At 45.4% G+C, this 19,311-nt stretch overlaps 1 protein-coding gene across 2 annotated transcripts in view; it reads right to left on the reverse strand.

The window, feature by feature from the left end:
• Nucleotides 1–19,311, reverse strand: part of MCF2L2 (MCF.2 cell line derived transforming sequence-like 2) — a 258,331-nt gene that overhangs the window by 9,802 nt on the left and 229,218 nt on the right. Inside the window, exons 23-27 of one of the 2 annotated variants that reach the window (XM_070072393.2) lie at nt 12,408–12,623; nt 10,795–10,887; nt 10,544–10,622; nt 1,990–2,023; nt 705–799 (exon numbers count right to left, since the gene is read on the reverse strand). In XM_070072393.2, coding sequence (XP_069928494.2) covers nt 705–799; nt 1,990–2,023; nt 10,544–10,622; nt 10,795–10,887; nt 12,408–12,623 — 517 coding nt within the window. Of the gene's footprint in view, nt 1–704; nt 800–1,989; nt 2,024–10,543; nt 10,623–10,794; nt 10,888–12,407; nt 12,624–15,037; nt 18,339–19,311 lie in introns of those variants that run through there. The other variant, XM_089332001.1, reaches the window with a different exon arrangement.

Raw genomic sequence — 19,311 nt, forward strand, 5'->3', positions numbered from 1 at the left:
CCATCTGCTGTTTTGTGTATGACAGTCTGAGCTGACGGAGACATAGTGTAAAACAAAACTTCAAAATTCTAAAATTCCATGGGCAGTGCAAAAGCATAAACCAGAGGTTTTTTGGGAAAGATTACCTTTTGTTTACATAGCAAAAAAATAGCAGGAAGAAGAAGAGGCTTAAGAGGAGGAGAAAGAAAAAACAATAGCACACTCAAAGCCCCATAAATATGTAGTTTACTCTTGCATCAATAAATATAAAAATGCCTCCACACTGCTTCCCTCCTTAAGCTGCTGCCCAATTCTGCCCCCAGGAAAATCACCACACAAAGCAGCCAGAGCTGAGGTGGTGAGAAAGTACCTCGGTAAGAACTCTTAACCTCCCAACGGGAAGCGTGGGGAGGAGGTGGCGTCCGCAAATCCCGGAGCGCGAGAAATAAAGGCCAGGGGTCTTCATTCTAAAGCAGAACCACGTGCTGCTCTTTCTTCTCTAGTCATTTCCTTAGGAGGACAAGAACGGGAGGCCTCCTCTCAACCTGAGACAGCTGCTTCGTCTTAACCCCGACCCGATTAGATCTCCACGGACCAATAGGAAACTGTGTTTCTAGTTCGTCGACGGCACATATGCCCTCTTACACTTGCGGTGATGTCTCCCCCAGCAACAGGCCCTGGCAGCCCTCCGGTGCTCCGCGCTCCCCTCCCCCTCTGGAGCCTACCTTTCATCCCGGGCATGCGGGACACGGGCTCTTCCTTGCTAGCAGAGGCTCTCCGCATGGTTTCCACCCAGGGTACACATTCAACTCCACTGCCTCTGCTCGAGAGAAATACGCATGAGCGCTGAGTTACGGGACAGGGAGGCAGCGGGAGGGGCAGCGCTGGCTCAGGGCAGGTCACATCTGCGGGAAAGTGTCTCCTCCCTCGCCTGTACAACTCTGTGGTCATAGCCAGTAAGAGAATGGGCCGAGGACGCCGCAGTTAACATCCTAAAAAGACGACAAGCGAGGAGCAGGAACCCTCCTTTTCTCTCCTCAAAAATGGTTTCCCTGACTCACTACAGCTCCTCCCTGCTCTTCCTGGTTGCCTGAAACACCAACTATTAAAGAAACTCTTTGGGATTAGATTAGTTCAATGCACAAATGCTTAGGAGGCCTTGGAACTCCAAGGTGAACGGGATGCACCTGAGCTGGACCCCACCCGCCTCTGTCTTCGCTCGCAGAGTAGTTTGCCACTCAGCAAGGTCTTTCACTGGCACGTTCACCAAACACTGAGCACCTGCACAAGTGCCGGGAGCCTTGTAGAGGAGGCTCCGGGGCAGCTAGAACTGCTAAGACCCCCTCCACGGTCTAGAGGAATTCATGGTCTAGCAGGGAGGAAAATTTAAACGCATTACGCAATTACACGGGAACCTACTAAATGCTGGAAACGAGCACTCCTTAAGCACGTGGCTGCAGAGGAGGGAGACTCAGCTCTTCCAGAGCCCTCGTCCCCGTCCCCCCCCCCCCCCCCCCCCCGCTCTGGGTAAGGGCTGGGTAGCTCTGGAAGCATCAGGCCAAATGAGCCTTAGCAGAAGCTAAGGAGGCCCCCGGAGCAGAACTGAATCCAGGCTTCAGGTCCACTCGACGGGCATATATTGAGTACCTCCTGAATACCCCGGATAGGGAGAAAGTTTACAAGTGGCAGAAATAGATGGAGCAGGGAGCACCACTAAAACTTAACGCCGACAAGGGCACAAGTGCATCCTGGTCCCAGACAAGAGGAAACGAAGCCAGGAAGGGCAGTGATCAGAAAACAGCAAGTAAGCAAAACTTCAGCTAGCAACAGAGCAGGGAAACACCAGAAACAGTAACCTAGGCTAGCAGTGGGGCTGGGGAACTGATATTTTTTTAAAAAGTGGAAATCCCATGTCATAAGCTAAATGTTGAAAAAACATCTGTAAAAGCAGTCACACAGAATCAATATGAACTTGACACTCACTGAAAAAATTAAAAAATCAGTACTTACCTAGTATTTGCTTCAAACTGTAGATTCCCATGGCCTGGAATTAACCAAAGAACAAGAATAAAGCTTTCTCAAATTTAAGCTAATGTGAATTGGTTTTGTATCCACATATGGAGTTGGAGAGAATACTCTAAAAACATCAACGTGTGTGGATCTTGATCTTACTTCCCCAGGAATCCAGAAACCCTCTCTGCACCTCATTGGGTCCTGGAATTCTGCCCCTCCCCAGCCCATCCTGTGGAGATCCCTGCGGGCCTGGATTTGGGTTCAGCCAAGTATCAACGGCCAGCGTCACCCTGGATTAAGGGATAAAGAATGTGCCCATTAAGGGCTTATTTTTTCCACCTGACACCAAATTAGATGCCATGGTGATGGACAGATCCTGAGTCCTTGGGACGGTGGTAAGAATCACATTTTTTATTCAGGTGTTACTCCGGGTTTCAGAGCCGCAACACATGTCCAGTGGCTCCTCGCTGCCTACGGTATCATAAAGACAAACTGTTCCGCTGCGGTTTGAGGCCTGGAGTCTCATCTCCTAGGGTTCTCCCCAGGGCCGTGGCTCCCACTTGCTCCCACAGTCCACTGCAGGCCCTCGCTCAGTCCTGGGAGCCGTGCTGTGTACCTTACTGCCCATGACATTTCATCGGGAGGCCCTGCTCATGAGACAAGCCTCTGCTGCTGACAAGTTGCGTGACATCACCCTCTGCAAATCCACAAAAGGAAGAGGCTGGGCCAACACCTCTGGGCTTGCTTTTCAGTTCAAAAACTTTTTTCTTTTTATCTAAGCTACATGCTAGGGTCTGGTCCTGTTTCTTATCTAGATTTTTTACAGCCTAGAAGGCACAGTGCCAGACCTTGAAGAGGACTTGAAAAATGTGCGTCTGAACTACTAATGGAATAAACGGCATGGCTTCGTAAGAAGCTTGTGTCTTTCTCTACAAGACAGGGCAGGTCAGGGGGACTCGGTTAAAATTTAAGTTGTAGATTATGCTCCATATTAAGAAGTTAATTGATTTATAGGTCACCAAGTTGGTCTATAGATTTTAGACAATCCCAATCAAAATCCCAAGAAGCATTTTTGTAGAAAATTGATAAACTTATCCTAAATTATACAGTCAGCCCTCTGCCTACATGAGTTCCACAACCCTGGGTTCAACCAACCATTTATTAAAAATATTGGGACAACAACTGCCTCTATACTGAATATGTACAGACTTTTTTTGCTAGCCATTATTCTCTAAACAGTATAGTACAACAATAATTTACATAGCATTTACATTGTACTAGGTATTTTAAGTAATCAAGAGATGATTTAAAGTATACAGGCGGTTATGCATAGGTTTATGCAAATGCTACATGATTTATATAAGGGACTTGAGCATCTGCAGATTTTGTTATCTGTAGGTTTTGTTTGTAACTTTCTAATTTAATCGATTCTAGGCATCCTTTAATCAATCTCCCATGGATACCGAAGTTTTACTGTATATGGAAATATAAAGGACACAAAACAACTTTAAAAGGAAGAACAAAGTTGGGGGATTCAAGCTATCTGATTTTCAGATGTATTATAAAGATATAGCATCAAGATAGTGAGACACCGATGTTAAGACAGACGAATCAGTGGAACAGAATAGGGCATCCGAAATAGATGCACTTACATAAAGAGTCAACTGGAGAAAGGATAGTGCCTCCCAACAAATGGTAATGGAAACAATTAGATATCAATATGCAAAAAAACTCAAACCAAACCTTGATCCATATCTCACACCACATAAAAACAAAAACAAAAACCCCAGAAAATGGATCACAGACCTACACACAGAACTTAAACTATAAAAATTCTAGAAGAAAAATAAAAGGAAATCTTTGTGGCTTTTAGTAATGTCTAAGACATGATATCAAAATTATGACCCATAAAATTTTAAATATTAGATTTCATCAAAATTAAATTATTCTGCTCAATAAAAGTTACTTTTAAGGGAACAAAAACTTCAAGCCACACATTGAAAGAAAATGTTGGCAAAGCATATGTCTAATAAAGGACTTATATCTACGATATATATGGATACTTTCAAAACTCATTTTTTTTAAAGATTTATTTATTTGAGAGTAAGAGTTACAGAGACAGGGAGAGACAGAGAGAGAGGTCTTCCATCTGCTGGTTCACTCCCCAAATGCCCACAGTGGCCAGAGCTGAGCCAATTAAAAGCCAGGAGCCAGGAGCTTCTTCCAAGACTCCCACATGGGTGCAAGGGCTCAAGCACTTGGGCCAGCTTCCACTGCTTTCCCAGGCCATTAGCAGGGAGCTGGATCTGAAGTGGAATAGTTGAGACTTGAAGCAACACCCATGTGGGATGTGGCACCGCAGGTGGTGGCTTAACCTACTATGCCACAGCACTGGCCCCAAAACTCATTCTCAAGAAAATAATAAGCAAAAGATTTGAACAGACATCTCACCAAAGACAATACAGAGATGACAAAGAAGCATGTGATTAAATGTTCAACCACTGGTCCCTAGGGAAAAGCAAACTAAAACCTCAATGACAGGCCACTATACGGCTATTAGAAAGCTGAACATTGAAAAGACAGACAACACCAAGTGTTGGTAAGGACATGGAGCTGGTGGGAATGTAAGGTGATATAACTGTGAAAATGTAAGATGGTATAACCACGTTGGAAAACAGAAATTTTTTTCTTTTTTGACAGGCAGAGTAAGACAATGAGAGAGACAGAGAGAAAGGTCTTCCTTTTCCGTTGGTTCACTCCCCAAGTGGCCGCTACGGCCAGCGCATTGCAGCTGGTGTGCTGAGCTGATCCGAAGCCAGGAGCCAGGTGCTTCCTCCTAGTCTCCCATGTGGGTGCAGGGCCCAAGCACTTGGGCCATCCTCCACTGCCTTCCCGGGCCACAGCAGAGAGCTGGACTGGAAGAGGAGCAACCGGGACAGAACCGGTGCCCCAACCGGGACTAGAACCCGGGGTGCCGGCGCCGCAGGCAGAGGATTAGCCTAGTGAGCAGCAGCGCCAGCTGAAAACAGCAATTTCTTAAAAAGGTAAATATACAACTACCATATGGCCTAACCATTACACTCTTAGGCATTTACCCAAGAATAATGAAAACATATGTCCACACATAGATTATCCTTGAATGTTCACAAGAGTGCTATTATGCCAAGAAAGTGGAAATAGACTATCCATTAACAGGTAAACGATAAAGAAATTATAGTCAAATAATGGGATAATCCTCTGCAACAAAAAGAAAGGTACTACTGTTACACAGAGCAACATAGATGAATCTCAAACTAATTAGCTGAGTAAGAGAAGCTAGACCAAAAAAAAATAGTATATCCTGTATGACTCTTTGTGGAATTCTGGCAAATGTGAACCAATCTACAGGGAGAGAAGGCGGACGAGCGAGTGAGGCAGAGGCAGGAGCAAGGGCTGTGCTGACGCTTTCGCACGTTTCTAATGCGTGCACTTTATGACGTCACAATACTTCGGTAAAGCTGTTTTAAAAACTGTGGTCGGGCCAGGCATTTGGCCCCACAATCAAACCGCAGGCGAGCACTGCTGCATCCCAGCTCTCAGTACCTGGGTTCCATGCCCGCCTCCACCTCTGACTCAGCTTCCTCCTGATGCAGACCCTGGAAGCAACAGGAATGGCTCCATAACTGGGTTCCTGCCACCCACATGGGAGACCTGGATTGAGTTCCCAGCTCCCAGATTCCGCCCAGCCCAGGCCTCATGCAGACATCTGGGGAGTGAACCACTGAACAGGAGCCTCCCCCTCCCACTCCCATTTCTGCTTCCCAAATAATTTTTTTAATTATACTATGAGTTCTGTGTCTAGAAATTTTAATAAGCTAAAATGCATATCACCAGGCACTAATCAGGCTATTCTTTTTTTAAAAGATTTTATTTATTTATTTGAGAGGTAGAGTTACAGACAGTGAGATGAAGAGACAGGGAGAAAGGTCTTCCTTCCATTGGTTCACTCCCCAAATGGCTGCAACGGCCGGAACTGCGCTGATCCGAAGCCAAGAGCCAGGAGTCTCTTCCCAGTCTCCCACACAGGTGCGGGGGCCCAAGCACGTGGGGCATCTTCTACTGCTTTCCCAGGCCATAGCAGAGAGCTGGATTGGAAGTGGAGCAGCTGGGACTCGAACTGGCACCCATATGGGATGCTGGTGCTGCAGGCAGAGGATTAACCTACTGCGCCACGGTGCCGGCCCCTAATCATGGTTATTCTAATCCCATGACCCTGGGGTGGGACCTATAACTCCATACTTTTTTAGAAAAAAATTAATTATTTATCCGAAAGAGTTAGAGAGAGGGAGAGGGGGAGAGAGAGAGAGAATCTTCCATCCACTGGTTCACTCCCCAGCTGTCTGCAATGGCCAGTGCTGGGCCAAGCCGGAGCCAGGAGCCAGGAGCACCATACGGGTCTCCCATGTGGATGGGAAGGGTCAAAACACTTGCACCATCTTCCACTGTTTTTTCCAAGGCACATTAGCAAGGAGCTGAATTAGAAACAGAGCAGCCAAGACTCGAACCGGCACCCAGATAGGTTGCCAGCATCACAGGAGGCAGCTTAACCCGCTATGCCACATGCCAGCCCCAGCTCCACAATTATAAGAAGTTCTTCACGTCATTCTTAATACAGGTGGTCCCCAAAGCATCCTTCAAGAAACACTGGTTTAGGGAGTAAGGATTTCTAGAATAACCTCGTGAGTAGAATAGTGTTTCTGAGGAAAACAAGTTAACTTTCTCTGCTAGAGGTGTTGTATGCCTCTGGAGAACTGGTTCTCAATTATCATAACATATACTTAGCATGGTGTTAACAGTGGAAAAGCAAAGCTAAATCATAGTCTCCCTGATGTTACCTTTATACAAGTTAAAAGCTACTATAGGAGCCAGCGCTGTGGCATAGCAGGTAAAGCCAATGCCTGCAGTGTCAGCATCCCATATGGGTGCCGGTTTGAGTCCCGGCTGCTCCACTTCCAATCCAGCTCTCTGCCATGGCCTGGGATAGCAGTAGAAGATGGCCCAAGTCCTTGGGCCCCTGCACCTATATGGGAGACCCGGAAGAAGCTCCTGGCTCCTGGCTTCAGATGGGCACAGCTCCAGCCATTGTGGCCAATTGGGAACCAACGGCTGGAAGATCTATCTCTTTCTCTCTCTGCCTCTCCTCTATGTGTAGCTCTGACTTTCAGATAAATAAATAAATCTCTAAAAAAAAAAAAAAAGCAACTGTACTGGTATAGCCTTGCTACTGCTTCCTGGCATAAGGCTTACAGTTTAAATGAAGAACTTACATTGCTTGGTGGCTGTGACAGAAAGCTGGGGTGGTGGTTTTCCAGTCATACCCCTTAGTTTATCTTATCATGTGGAAAAACCACGGCCGCCCCCGTATCCTCCACACCCCACTGCGCATGCTCCCGACTGGCTGCTGCTCAGAGAATTTGCAGGAAGAGTGTGAAATCGTTACATGCCTGCCAAGTCCCTGGAGATAAAATTTATCTTTCCATTCTTAAATAATTTTTCTTACTAAACATGCAATCTGTGGCCAGTATAAATGGTGGATGGATTTTCCATGAGACTGGCATTTTGGAGATAATAAAATTCAATTGATGAAGCTTGGTGTGATTTCTTCCACCACCAATTATCTCTGCTATGATGGAAATCAATGTGAAAGACTGAAGCCTACTCACTGGTGATTTTTAATTATTAAAAGGAGTTTAGGGAGTACCATCAGTGAAAATGTGGGGAAGAAAAACCCTGCAAAGATTCTCTCTTCCATGGAAGACTTGCAAAATCTGGGTAACACCTGCTTAAGAGAAACAGCTAGTTCTCTGCATGAACATGAGTGTTGGGGTGTTTTAGCTTGTACTGTCCCTAACCCCTCCCTCTTTCTTGGGGTAGTCTTGGAAACCCACAGCCTGCAATGAAGGGGAAAGCTAGCATACAAAAATTAGCTCAAAATGATCAACGATTTAAATGAAAGTTAAAACTATAAACTCTTAGAAGAAAGTATAGAAATAAATCATCATGACCTTGGGTTAGGCAGTGGTGTCTTAGATACGACATCTAAAATACAAGCAACTGAAGGAAAAAACAGATCCATTAGACTTCATTGAAATAAAGCAAGTTGTGCTTCAAAGGACACCATCAATAAAGTAAAAAGACAATGCACAGAGTGGGCAAAACACTTGCCAATCATGTATCGGAGAAGAGTGCTAGTAAAAAGAAAAAATATATAATATTATATGTATATAAAAAACTTACAACTCAATCTTGAAAAAGCAAATGACTGAAAAATAGGCAAAGGAGCTGACTAGAAAGATCTTCAAAGAAAATACAGGAAGGGCTACTAAGTGTGTGAAAAAGTGTTTCACATTTGTAGCCATGAGAAGGATGAGAAAACCACAATGAAATACCACTTCATATCCTCAACCACCACCACCACCATCACAACAATGGACGATACCAAGTGCTGGTGAAACAGCGGAGAAAATGGAACCCTCATCCACTGTTACTGTGAGCGTGACATGGTGCTACTGCTTTGGAAGACAATTTGGAAGTCCCTTGGAAAGTTATCACAGTCACCATATGGCCCAGCGTTTCCACTATGTTTACCCAGAAAAATTAGAAATAAAAGTTCTGTACAACAACTTGTGCACAGATATCGACAGCATCATGATTTACAATATATGAAAACTGGAAACAACTCAAATGCTCATCAGCTGACAAACAGATGAACAAGTAAGTCCTCCAAAGTTCAAGTGTTAGAAAGTTGATCCCAGTGTGGTGGTGTTATCTGGGGCCTAGTGGAAGGTGTATGGGTCATGAAGAGACGGATGCTTTTCAGCAGGAATGTATGTGGCTGTAAGAGCTTATAAAGGGTTGAGGTCACTGCACCCCTTGCTCTTGTCTTCTGCCACGTGATGATGCAGCGATGACCCTCACCGAATCTCTCAACCTTAAACTTCCCAGCCTCTAGAACTGTAAGCCAAGAAACTCTGTTCATTTCCAATTACCCAGTTTGTAATGTTTTCTGAGAGCAGCACAAAATGACTAAGACAATAGGATTACCATACGATGGTCTATTATTTAGCCATAAAAAAGGAATGGAGAATTAAGCATGCTACAAACCTGGATGAAATGACAAAATTATGTTAAGTCAAAGGAGTTAGACAGGAATGGCCACAGTGCACATGATTCCAAGTGTTTACAATGTCTAGAATAGAAAAGCCAGTAGAGACTGGAAGTTGACCAGCCATGGCATGGGTTAGGGGAAGGGAAACAATGAAGAATGACAGCTAATTAATACAGGGTTGGGGTGCAGGTTGTGAAAATGTTTTGGAATCAGGGCCAGCATTGTGGTGTAGTGGGTCAAGTCACTGTCTGCGATTCTGGCATCCCATATGGGCACCGGTTTGTGTCTCAACTGCTCCACTTCTGGTCCATCTCCCTGTTAAAGGCCTGGGAAAAACAGCAGATGATGGCCCAAGTACTTAGCTCCTGCTACACATGTGGGAGACCCAGATGAAGCTCCCAGCTCCTGGCTTCAGCCCTGGCCATCGCAACCATCTGTGGGGAGTGAACCAATGAATGGAAGATCTCTGTCTCTCTCTCTCTCTCCGTAACTAAGATTTTCAAATAAATACATAAATCTTTTTTTTTTTTTAAAAAAGAGTATGAAATAAGCTGAAGAAGAGATGGAGACAAAACTGGGAAGAATTGAGAAAGTAAGAAGAAAAGTTTTTAAAAAACCCTTTGGAATTAGATTTAGAGTAGCAATGATTATATAATATGTGAAGAATGTAAAACTCACTGGATTGAGAGCAAATTTTAAGGTATGTTAATTCTTTCTCAACACTTGAAAAAGAAGTGGTACACCTTCTGAAAGGTAATATAGCATTGAATCTCTGTTGACACTTCCCTGGGTGGCTTTGGGGTTTTTGACTGAAAAGCTGACCTGGGGGCTGGAATTGTGAGTTAAGCTGCTACCTGTGATGCTGGCATCCCAAATGAGCCCCAGTTGGAAGTTCCTGCTGCTCCACCTCCAATGTAGCTCCCTGCCAATGTACCCAGGAAGGCAGCGGAAGGTGGTCCAATGACTTGGGCCCCTGCCACCCACACTGGAGACCCAGATGGAGTTCCAGGCTCCTGGCTTTGGCTTGGCCCAGTCCTGGCTGTTAGAACCATTTGAGGAGTGAATAAGTGGATGGATGATCCCTGTGTGTATTTGTGTTTTGTTTCTCCATCTCTCTCTGTAACTCTGCCTTTCAAATAAATAAAAAATAAATCTTTTTTTTTAAACTTGACCTGGCAATTAGGTATGTGGAAGAACATAACTAAAAGGCACACATCTATACAACCATACAGAAATAATGCACACAATCTAAAGCAAGCACAGGGGTGTCCAGGGACTACAACAATGTGGCCACTGTTATTTTCCTGGCAAATCATTTTCTTGAATGATATCCCCAGCCTACACACCCACCACAAAGATGGAAGCTGGATAATTGTCCAGCTGAAAGTTGGCAGGGGCCCCTACCTTTAATATTGTTTTCTTGTTCCAGCAGTAATTTACTTATTTCTGAAAACCAGCAATCTCTGATTTCTTTTGAAGTGGCCTGCAATTACAGATAAGAAAACACTGTGAGAATCAGATCCCCTGAGCATCACTGCACACAGCTTCTACTCTCTGAGTGCCCTTGAGGACAGTGAGAGAGGAAACGCTTGGTGAGTTAGGAGGACACAGCAGGGAAAGAGGAGAGGACACCTTGGGGAAAGTCTGAGCTTTACCTGCAGGATGTATTTCTCCAGCCCACTTCGGTTGGCAATTTCAAACTTTTTATTGCTCCCTCTTCCAACTTGGCGAATTGAAAGTGTCACCAACTATTGTAAAGAAAGAAGAAAAGTGTTCTATACCATCATGTTCTGACATTAAAATTATAGCTGGGAAGGGCACCTGTCACAGTTGTTAAGATACCATGTTGGATGCCTACATCCCATATTGGAGTGCCTGGGTTTGAATCCCAGTTCTGCTTCTGATTCCAGGTTCCTGCTAATGTACACCTTGAGAGGCAGCAGGTGATGGTCCAAGTAGTTGGGTCCCTGCCACAGGGAAGCCCAGGGTTGAGTTACCAGGTCCATGCTTTTGACTTGCTCAGGCCTGGCTGATGAAGGTATTCAGGGAATAAATCAGTAGGTGGACGATCTCTGTCTTTGTGTCTCTGCTTTTCAAATAAATTAATTAAAAAAAAATAAATGTTTGTCACTCTCATTCTTTCTACCAACAACAGCTCTCTTCTTCCATCTTCCTTCTAAGTGTTTTGCTTTCCTCTGTTTTTGGCCCAAGGCAACATAAAACACAATCTGGAAGACTATCAATGCTTTGTGTTTCACAAGGTAACAGACTCTATCTTTCAAAAGAGGAGAGCACATCATGTTTAACACCTGTTTCACAAATGCCTAAATGATGCTAACTAAATGAGTACCCACTAAGAAATATAAAGAACAAGGGATACTATCAATACATTAGTGGCTTGAAACACAGGAACAAAAGTGTGTGTGGGGATGGGGATGTTAGGAAACCTCTCCTGTGACACAGGCAGCAGACAATGCTCACTGTGGACTGGGGTTCTTAGGCCCCCAGGGTCAGGATGCTGCCTTCAGTCGTACACAAGGGAGTGCAGTTGGAAAGGGCAAGTCAAAAACGAAACTCAGGGGCTAGTACTGTGGCATAGAAGGTTAAGCCTCTGCCTCTGAAGCCAGCATCACATATGGGAGCTGATTCAAGAGCTGACTGCTCCTCTCCCCATCCAGCTCCCTGCTGATGGCCTGGGAAAGCAGTGGAAAATGGCCCAAGTTCTTGGGCCCCTGCACCCACGTGGGAGACCTGAAAGAAGCTCCTGGCTTCGGATCAGCGCAGCTCCAGGCGTTGCCATCTGGGGAGTGAACCAGTGGATGGAAGACCTCTCTCTGTCTCTCCCTCTCACTGTCTGTAACTCTGCCTCTCAAATAAGTAAATAAATCTTAAAAAATAAAATAAAATAAAACGAAATTCAGCCCATGCTCTAAAATCACCAAATCTTTCACCCATTTGCCTGGAAGAAAGAGGGTACTTTGACTAATTAGTTTGTCAAGAAAGGCTACCTACCATACAGTCCCTTTTTTCTGCCTTTCTCTACCTAGCATGAAGTCAGCCCTGTGCCAGCCCTGGCCCAGACCCTGGGTGTGGGTTCTGCCTCTACTGTGTGGTATTTGGCAAGATAACTTCGACTCCGTAAGCTTCAGCTTCCTCATCTGTAAAACAGGATAATTCTCTCTCTCTCTCCCTCTCTCTCTCTCTCCCTCTCTCTCTTTCTCAGGTAGTGGTGATGGGTGACTGCCGGGTGCAGCAGGATCCCTTTTACCTTCATAGACTTCTTAAAGCTGTAATGAGGAGAGAACCCCTGGTCACTGGGCTCCATTCGGATCTTGCAGAACACGATTCCCCTTTCAAATAGATAGATTTGCCTCTGGCTGGGCTTAAATCGAATAAAATCCTTCATTTTGTAGCGATCCTTGTGAATCGTCCAGACGTTGAACGGGCCCTGCATCAACAGCTTGCCCAGTTTTCCAATGTCATCCTTTTGGAAACACAGACACACACACAGAGAAGCCATCAGAGAACGTGACAAGGACAGTGACTTTCCAAATGACAAAGCATGCTTATTTGAGGTTTACCATTCTAAAAGTGCCACTCAGGCTCACCTGTCAGTGAATGCAAACCACAACTGTGTAGGTTCACTGATCATGGCACCATACCATTACGTAAAGAAGTAAATTCAGTTTCGTAAGGTAATATACATAAAGAGTGTTAGAAATATTTGAACTGGGGCTGGTGCTATGGCACAGCGGGTAAAGCTGCTGCCTGCAGTGCTGGCATCCTATATGGCCGCCGGTTCGAGTCCTGGCTGCTCCACTTCTGATCCAGCTCTCTGCTATGGCCTGAGAAAGTAACAGAAGATGGCCTAAGTTCTTGGGCCCCTGCACCCACGCAGGGGACCCAGAAGAAGCTCCTGGCTCCTGCCTTTGGGTTGGCCCAGCTTCGGCCATCACAGCCATTTGGGGAGCAAACAAGCAGATGAAGGACACCCTCCTCCCACCTCTGCCTCTCTGTAATTCTGCCTTTCAAATAAATTAATAAATCTCAAAAAAAAGAGAGAAATACTTGAACTGAAGGAATTGTATTCTGATATTTTTGTCCTGTAATTAATTTTAGCAAGCAGAATTCTATTTCCTCGTCTTTGTGTTTGATACATGACAGTGTAAAGGGACAAGAAATGAACATTTTAATTATGTTCAAGGGACAGAATTTTTGCTGCATTATGGACCTATGATAATCCACTGTTCTGTGTGCCTCCTAACATCTGCTTCAGGTTCACGAGAATCTGAGAACAGCAGGTTTGTTCAGAAAGGAGAGAGGTTAGTTTGACCTTATCTTCATAATCTTGTAAGGGAAAGAGTAATTACATTCAACTCTGAGTCACAGTGAGCGGACAGCACAGATAACCCCAAATGACAGGCTTTAAAGAGGTCTATTGGCTGTAGAGCACACGCTACAATGCCGTCTGCTCCACCGGCAGGCTGCCTTTCTCACACATTTGGTTGAAAGTCCAGAAGAGATGACCCCAAGAGGTGGTAAAGTGAGACAAACTAGGAACAGAATTCAGATGCTCCATCATATACGATGGGATTAGATCCTGACAACCCACGGCACATTGCAAAGGTCATAAATCAAAAATACACTGAATCCACTTAACTCACAGGACATCATAGTTTAGCAACTCAGGACACTGTGAAGGATCAGCTGCTGCCCCTTGTGATCGTGTGGCTGACTGGGAGCTGTGGCTGCTGCCACTGCCCAGGGTTGCAAGAGAGCATCTGTCAGATAGGGTATTGCTAGCCCAGAAAAAGATCAAAATTCAAAAGTCAAAGTATGGTTTCTATTAAAAGTCTACCACTTTTGCACCATCATAAAGTTGAAAAATCCTAGGCTGAGCTATCACAAGTCATCTGTATTTCACGTGGTATTTTTAAAAACTTAGATCACCTAAAAGCAGAAAATCAGGAATTTATTTACAACAATCAAAACATCAAAAGAAGAAAACTGGGGTGGGTGTTGGGCCTGGCCGCTGAGCTGCCATTTGGGATGCCTGCGTTCCACAGTACAGAGCCTGTATTTGAGTCCCAGCTCCGCTTTGGATTCCAGCTTCTTGCTAACACACAACCTGGGAGGCAGCAGGTGATGGCTCAAATCATGATGTCCCTACAACTCACGTGGGAGACCCACACTGAGCTCCCAGCTCCCGGCAGTGGCCCGACCCAACCCCAGCCATTGCTGGCATTTTAGGAGTGAACCATGAACCACTGGATGGGAGCACTTTCTCTTCTTCTCAAATAATAAGTAAAAATAAATAATTTTTTTTAGAAAAAAAGAAAATCACTTGAATGGAACCAGGATAAGGAACTTCCTTCCAGAGTTTTATCGAGCTAGATAAATCTCTAGAATTAACATTCAGGAAAATGTGCATTATTTATAACCAAGTGGGCACTTGTACAAGTCATTGTTTCTTTTTTGAAAGATTTTATTTATTTATTTGAGAGGTAGAGTTACAGACAGTGGGAGGAAGAGACACAGAGAAAGGTCTTCCTTCTGTTGGTTCACTCCCCAATGGCTGCAACGGCCGAAACTGTGCCGATCCCACGTGGGTGCAGGGGCCCAAGCACTCGGGCCATCTTCTACTGCTTTCCCAGGCCACAGCAGAGAGCTGGATCGAAAGAGGAGCAGCCGGGACTCGAACCTGTGTCCACATGGGATGCCACAGACAGAGGATTAACCTAAAGTGCCACGGCACCAGCCTCAGTCACTGTTTCTATGTTAAGCAGCCTGTGAATGTGTAAATGAATTGACAATACTTCTGAAGTTCTACCTTAAAAACTCAAGGCATTTTAAGAGTGTTTGTATATAATTTTCTGTATTAATTTTCTTTTTTCTTTTTTCTTTTTTCTTTTTTTTTTTTTTTGACAGGCAGAGTGGACAGTGAGAGAGAGAGACAGAGAGAAAGGTCTTCCTTTGCCGTTGGTTCACCCTCCAATGGCCGCCGCGGCCGGCGCGCTTGATCCGATGGCAGGAGCCAGGTACTTCTGGTCTCCCATGGGGTGCAGGGCCCAAGCACGTGGGCCATCCTCCACTGCACTCCCTGGCCACAGCAGAGAGCTGGCCTGGAAGAGGGGCAACTGGGACAGAATCCGGTGCCCCGACCAGGACTAGAACCCGGTGTGCCGGCGCCGCAAGGCGGAGGATTAGCCTAGTGAGCCGCGGCGCCGGCCAATTTTCTTTTTTACTCTGTATGAGGATACTTCAAAAATTCATGGAAAACAGAACGAAAAGATGAGCATCATTCGCTGTATCCAGAGACGCATACAAACACATTGTCCAGGAAAAGCACAGAAATCCCATTAGAAAGATACACAACCAACCTCTCCCATGGAAGACTCAGTGAGTCAAACACCGAGCAACATCCTCAACCACATCATGCAACACACGGATGAATACAGGTGTAATTGAGGTAGACCTGCTCACTGGAACACATCTGACCCATGCAGAGGCGTCACTTTTGGCACGGCTGTAAAAGCAACGCTAAGAGGCAGAGAGAGCAGGTCCAGGTGTACACTCTCTAATGACCTGGAGATAACTTGGTGAGGCAGGTTCCAGTATCTGCCAAGTTGTGGTCTGTTGGAGAGGAAACAGCCCTGACCACAGCCCTGCTATGTTTTGTACTTTGTCACCTCTGTGTGTGACTGCAGAAGAAGAGAGACCCAAGACTGAGCACAGAGAGCCAGTTTAAAAATGATGTGCTGAGTAGCCACTGTAAGCTCTCTCAGAGCTAAAGAAAACAGATGAGGTGGCCGTGGCCAGCAGGAGCTACAGCCGTGAGATACTTTAGCAGGCAAGTGCTAGAAGAAATGACAAGGGTACAGGGTTTTGAAGACGGTGAGTCACCAGAAACTAAGGAAGGGAAAAGACACTGACGGAGGACGGAAAGAACCAGTGAGCAGGTGGTAAGAGGAGAGTAGGCATGTGGGCTCACCTGGCACACTCAGGCAGGGCACGCAGGTAAAAACCCCAACTTCTTCCCCAAGCCAAGGCCCTAGCACTTCTGTAGACCCTGGCCTTGTACAGTTCCCGTCTCTGGGAGCCTGGCCCTGCCACTGAGGCTCTGCAGGTTGGCTTTTCCAGGAAGCCCATCATCGCCAGGGGCTATGAGAGTCACTGCTGGGCTTTTTTGAGTTGATTGCGTGTCCTCTGGGTCATCTTGCATAAGGATCCTCATGACCACGCTCATGATGAGATGGGTGTCTCGGGGACTTAGGTCTCCCGCAGGTGAGGGCGCACTGCCTGCACAGTGCTCCGTGCTGAGGAAGGCAGGCACACACCCTTTCAGGCTATGTGTCGCAGTCTGCATTTAAGGAATTAAATTCCAGGAATTAGTTCAGTCCTGCCCTTGTAACTGGGTTGAACAGTGTCCTCCAAAAAAAAGCTCACATCCACTAGGATCCCAAAATGTAACCTGACTTGGAAAGGTCTTTGCAGACATAATTGGCTAGGACGAGGACCAGGGTGGCTGTAATTGAAAGAGAGACCAGCTACGGAGATGCACCTGAGGGAACTCAGCCAGGTGCAGACAGAGGCAGATGTGAGCCAAGCAACACTAAAGGTTGCAGGCAACCGCCCGAAGCCAGAAGGCAGGCAAGGCCTTCCCAGCGAGCCTGCCGTGCCTCAGCAAGTGCTCTCGTGACCACACTCGTGACGAGATGGACATCTCAGTGACTGAGGTCCAGCCTCCACCCTCAGCTGGGTGTTGAACATCTGGCCTTCAACACTGCAGACTAACGTGCTTCCAGCCAGTTCCACCAGTGACAAACAAGTGTGGCCATGTCACATGCTGACATCTGATGGCTGTGAGCTCGGAGTGGGAACACAACGGCTACTTCTAAAAAACAGGCGAATGATAAGTCAGACGGCCTCTTCCACACACGAAGTGACAGTAAAATCAGCTAGCAAATGCTGCCATGTTCATGCACTCTCCTGATTCGAGAATCCCAAGTGATGCGTCTATGGGAGTGAACCTACGGCCACCAGACCCAGCCAGAGACCTCTTCTGGGGGCCCAGGTGCTTGTTCCTGGCAGAGAGAGCTGCAGTGGAGGTATTTACATCTCACACCAAGAAGCAGGAGATATCTGAATGAATGAATTCACACAAAGCCTGGTTCAGAAATGAGAAGCAGAAGTAGTGGGAGCCAGTGGTGATGACAGCCCAGGGCTTCTTCCCTTTCCTGCCTAAGCAGTGGCCCAAATAATTCAGCCCCAGGGCTGTTCGTTCACTGTCTGCCGGAATGCTCAGTGCTGTGCCTACGACTTAATCCTCCTTTACCGATAACCACTTTCTATGTAGGTATCATGAGGGTGCAGAGATGCACAAGGCCAGCCCACTGAATCATAACATCATTGACTCGGCCATATCTCTACAGCCAACACCACAGTAAGAAAAGTGAAACTGAAATAAAAATAACTGCCAGGCCCTAGTCCATAATGAACTTACAATAAAATTTATGTCCTTTATTGGCTTATACAAATTAGTTCCAGAAAAGAAAAATGTTTCATTTAACCTTTACTATTCGACTTTGGAACTTGTTCCTGGCAACTCAGGATCTAAAGTCACTATGTACTGGATTTGAATCAAGAAAAAAAATATTTTTTTGGCAAATGGAGGGAAGTACATAAATTATATCTCAATGTTCCACAAAATGAAACTGTTTAAAAAAAAAAACCTTTCAAGCTTCTGCAGCTAAATTAAACCAAGGACCACCTGAAGGAGCAAAGCAGGCAGAAAGTGTAAGAATCAGAAGGGGGTTTTCTCTACTTGTTTTAATATAAATTAAAACAATCAATTTCTTTCCTTTACAAAACCAGGTTAATATTGGATTTCAAATGGAGAAAGTAAGAGGGTAAACTCTAGATTTATCCATGAATATAGCATTCATATCCATGAATGCATCAGTGTAAACACTGGCAGTACAGCTCTACAAAGCTGAAGCAAAGAATCTTGCAATCAGATCTGAGTTAGTACGAGGTGTTAGTCAACTCCGATCAGAAGTGAGATAGTGTAGGTGGGCGCTCTGCAGGGGCAGGGAGGAAGAATCGGTCAAGCTGATGCTCACGTGACCTGGGGTGAGTTAACCACTCTTTCCATGGGTCTGCTCTTGAATCAGAGTTGAAAATTCCAGTGCTTGCTCCTCTAGAACACAATAGGGTTACACAAAACTGTCAGGATAAATTAGCTAATGTCACAAATGTAAAAGTCAGTTAAGGGGCCGGCACTGTGGCATAGCCAGTAAAGTAGCCTCCTAAAGTGCCAGCATCCCATATGGGCACCAGTTCGAGTCTTGGTTGCTCTACTTCCGATCCAGCTCTCTGCTGTGGCCTGGGAAAGCAGTAGAAGATGGCTCAAGTGCTTGGGTCCCTGCGCCCTGTGGGAGACCCGGAAGAAGCTCCTGGCTTTGGATGGGCGCAACTCCAGCCGTTGCAGCCATTTGAGGAGTGAAACAGCTGGTGGAAGACCTCTCTCTCTCTCTCTCCCTCTCTCTCTCTCTCTCAGCCTCTGCCTCTCTGTAACTCTGCCTTCCAAATAAATTTTAAAAATAAATAAATCTTTAAAATAAAAAGTCAGTTAGTGTCTTAACAGAAAAAAAAAAACAACACAGAGCATATGGCAAAGACACCATTCTGAGGACATGTGGGATAAAAAGATTCCTTTGTATCTGGTGTAAAATCTCTACAATTCTGTAAGCCAGTGCATCTTATTTGCATATAAGCTCGCTTGGAGTGAAATTAGAGTAGATTGCTATTTCCTCATATTTTAGTCATTCTTTCTTCCCAAATTCCCCCTCCTAAGTTGTTTATACTCAAAATAGCAGCTGGGAGTTTCTGCTCGCAAATTGTGTTGTTTCCAACATTTGATTCAAGGAAGTAGACATCTAATCGCAGTTGTTGACACATGATTCATGGTACAAAGAACAGAAAGGTTTCCCAAAATGATCTTAAAAATGATCGCCCTTCACTTTTCCTAGCCAAAGGAAAAATTATTACCAAGAAAACGATCCAGTGTTACACACACCCTGACCCCACCCTGCACAGTCCACGAATATCCTCTCACGTCATACAGAGTTGTAAGCAGACAGCACCTTGGGCTCCCACAGGACATTAATGAC

Source organism: Oryctolagus cuniculus, chromosome 4, assembly GCF_051225735.1.
Source record: "Oryctolagus cuniculus isolate XC-2025 breed Fujian yellow rabbit chromosome 4, ASM5122573v1, whole genome shotgun sequence".
Taxonomy (NCBI): Eukaryota; Metazoa; Chordata; class Mammalia; order Lagomorpha; family Leporidae; genus Oryctolagus; species Oryctolagus cuniculus.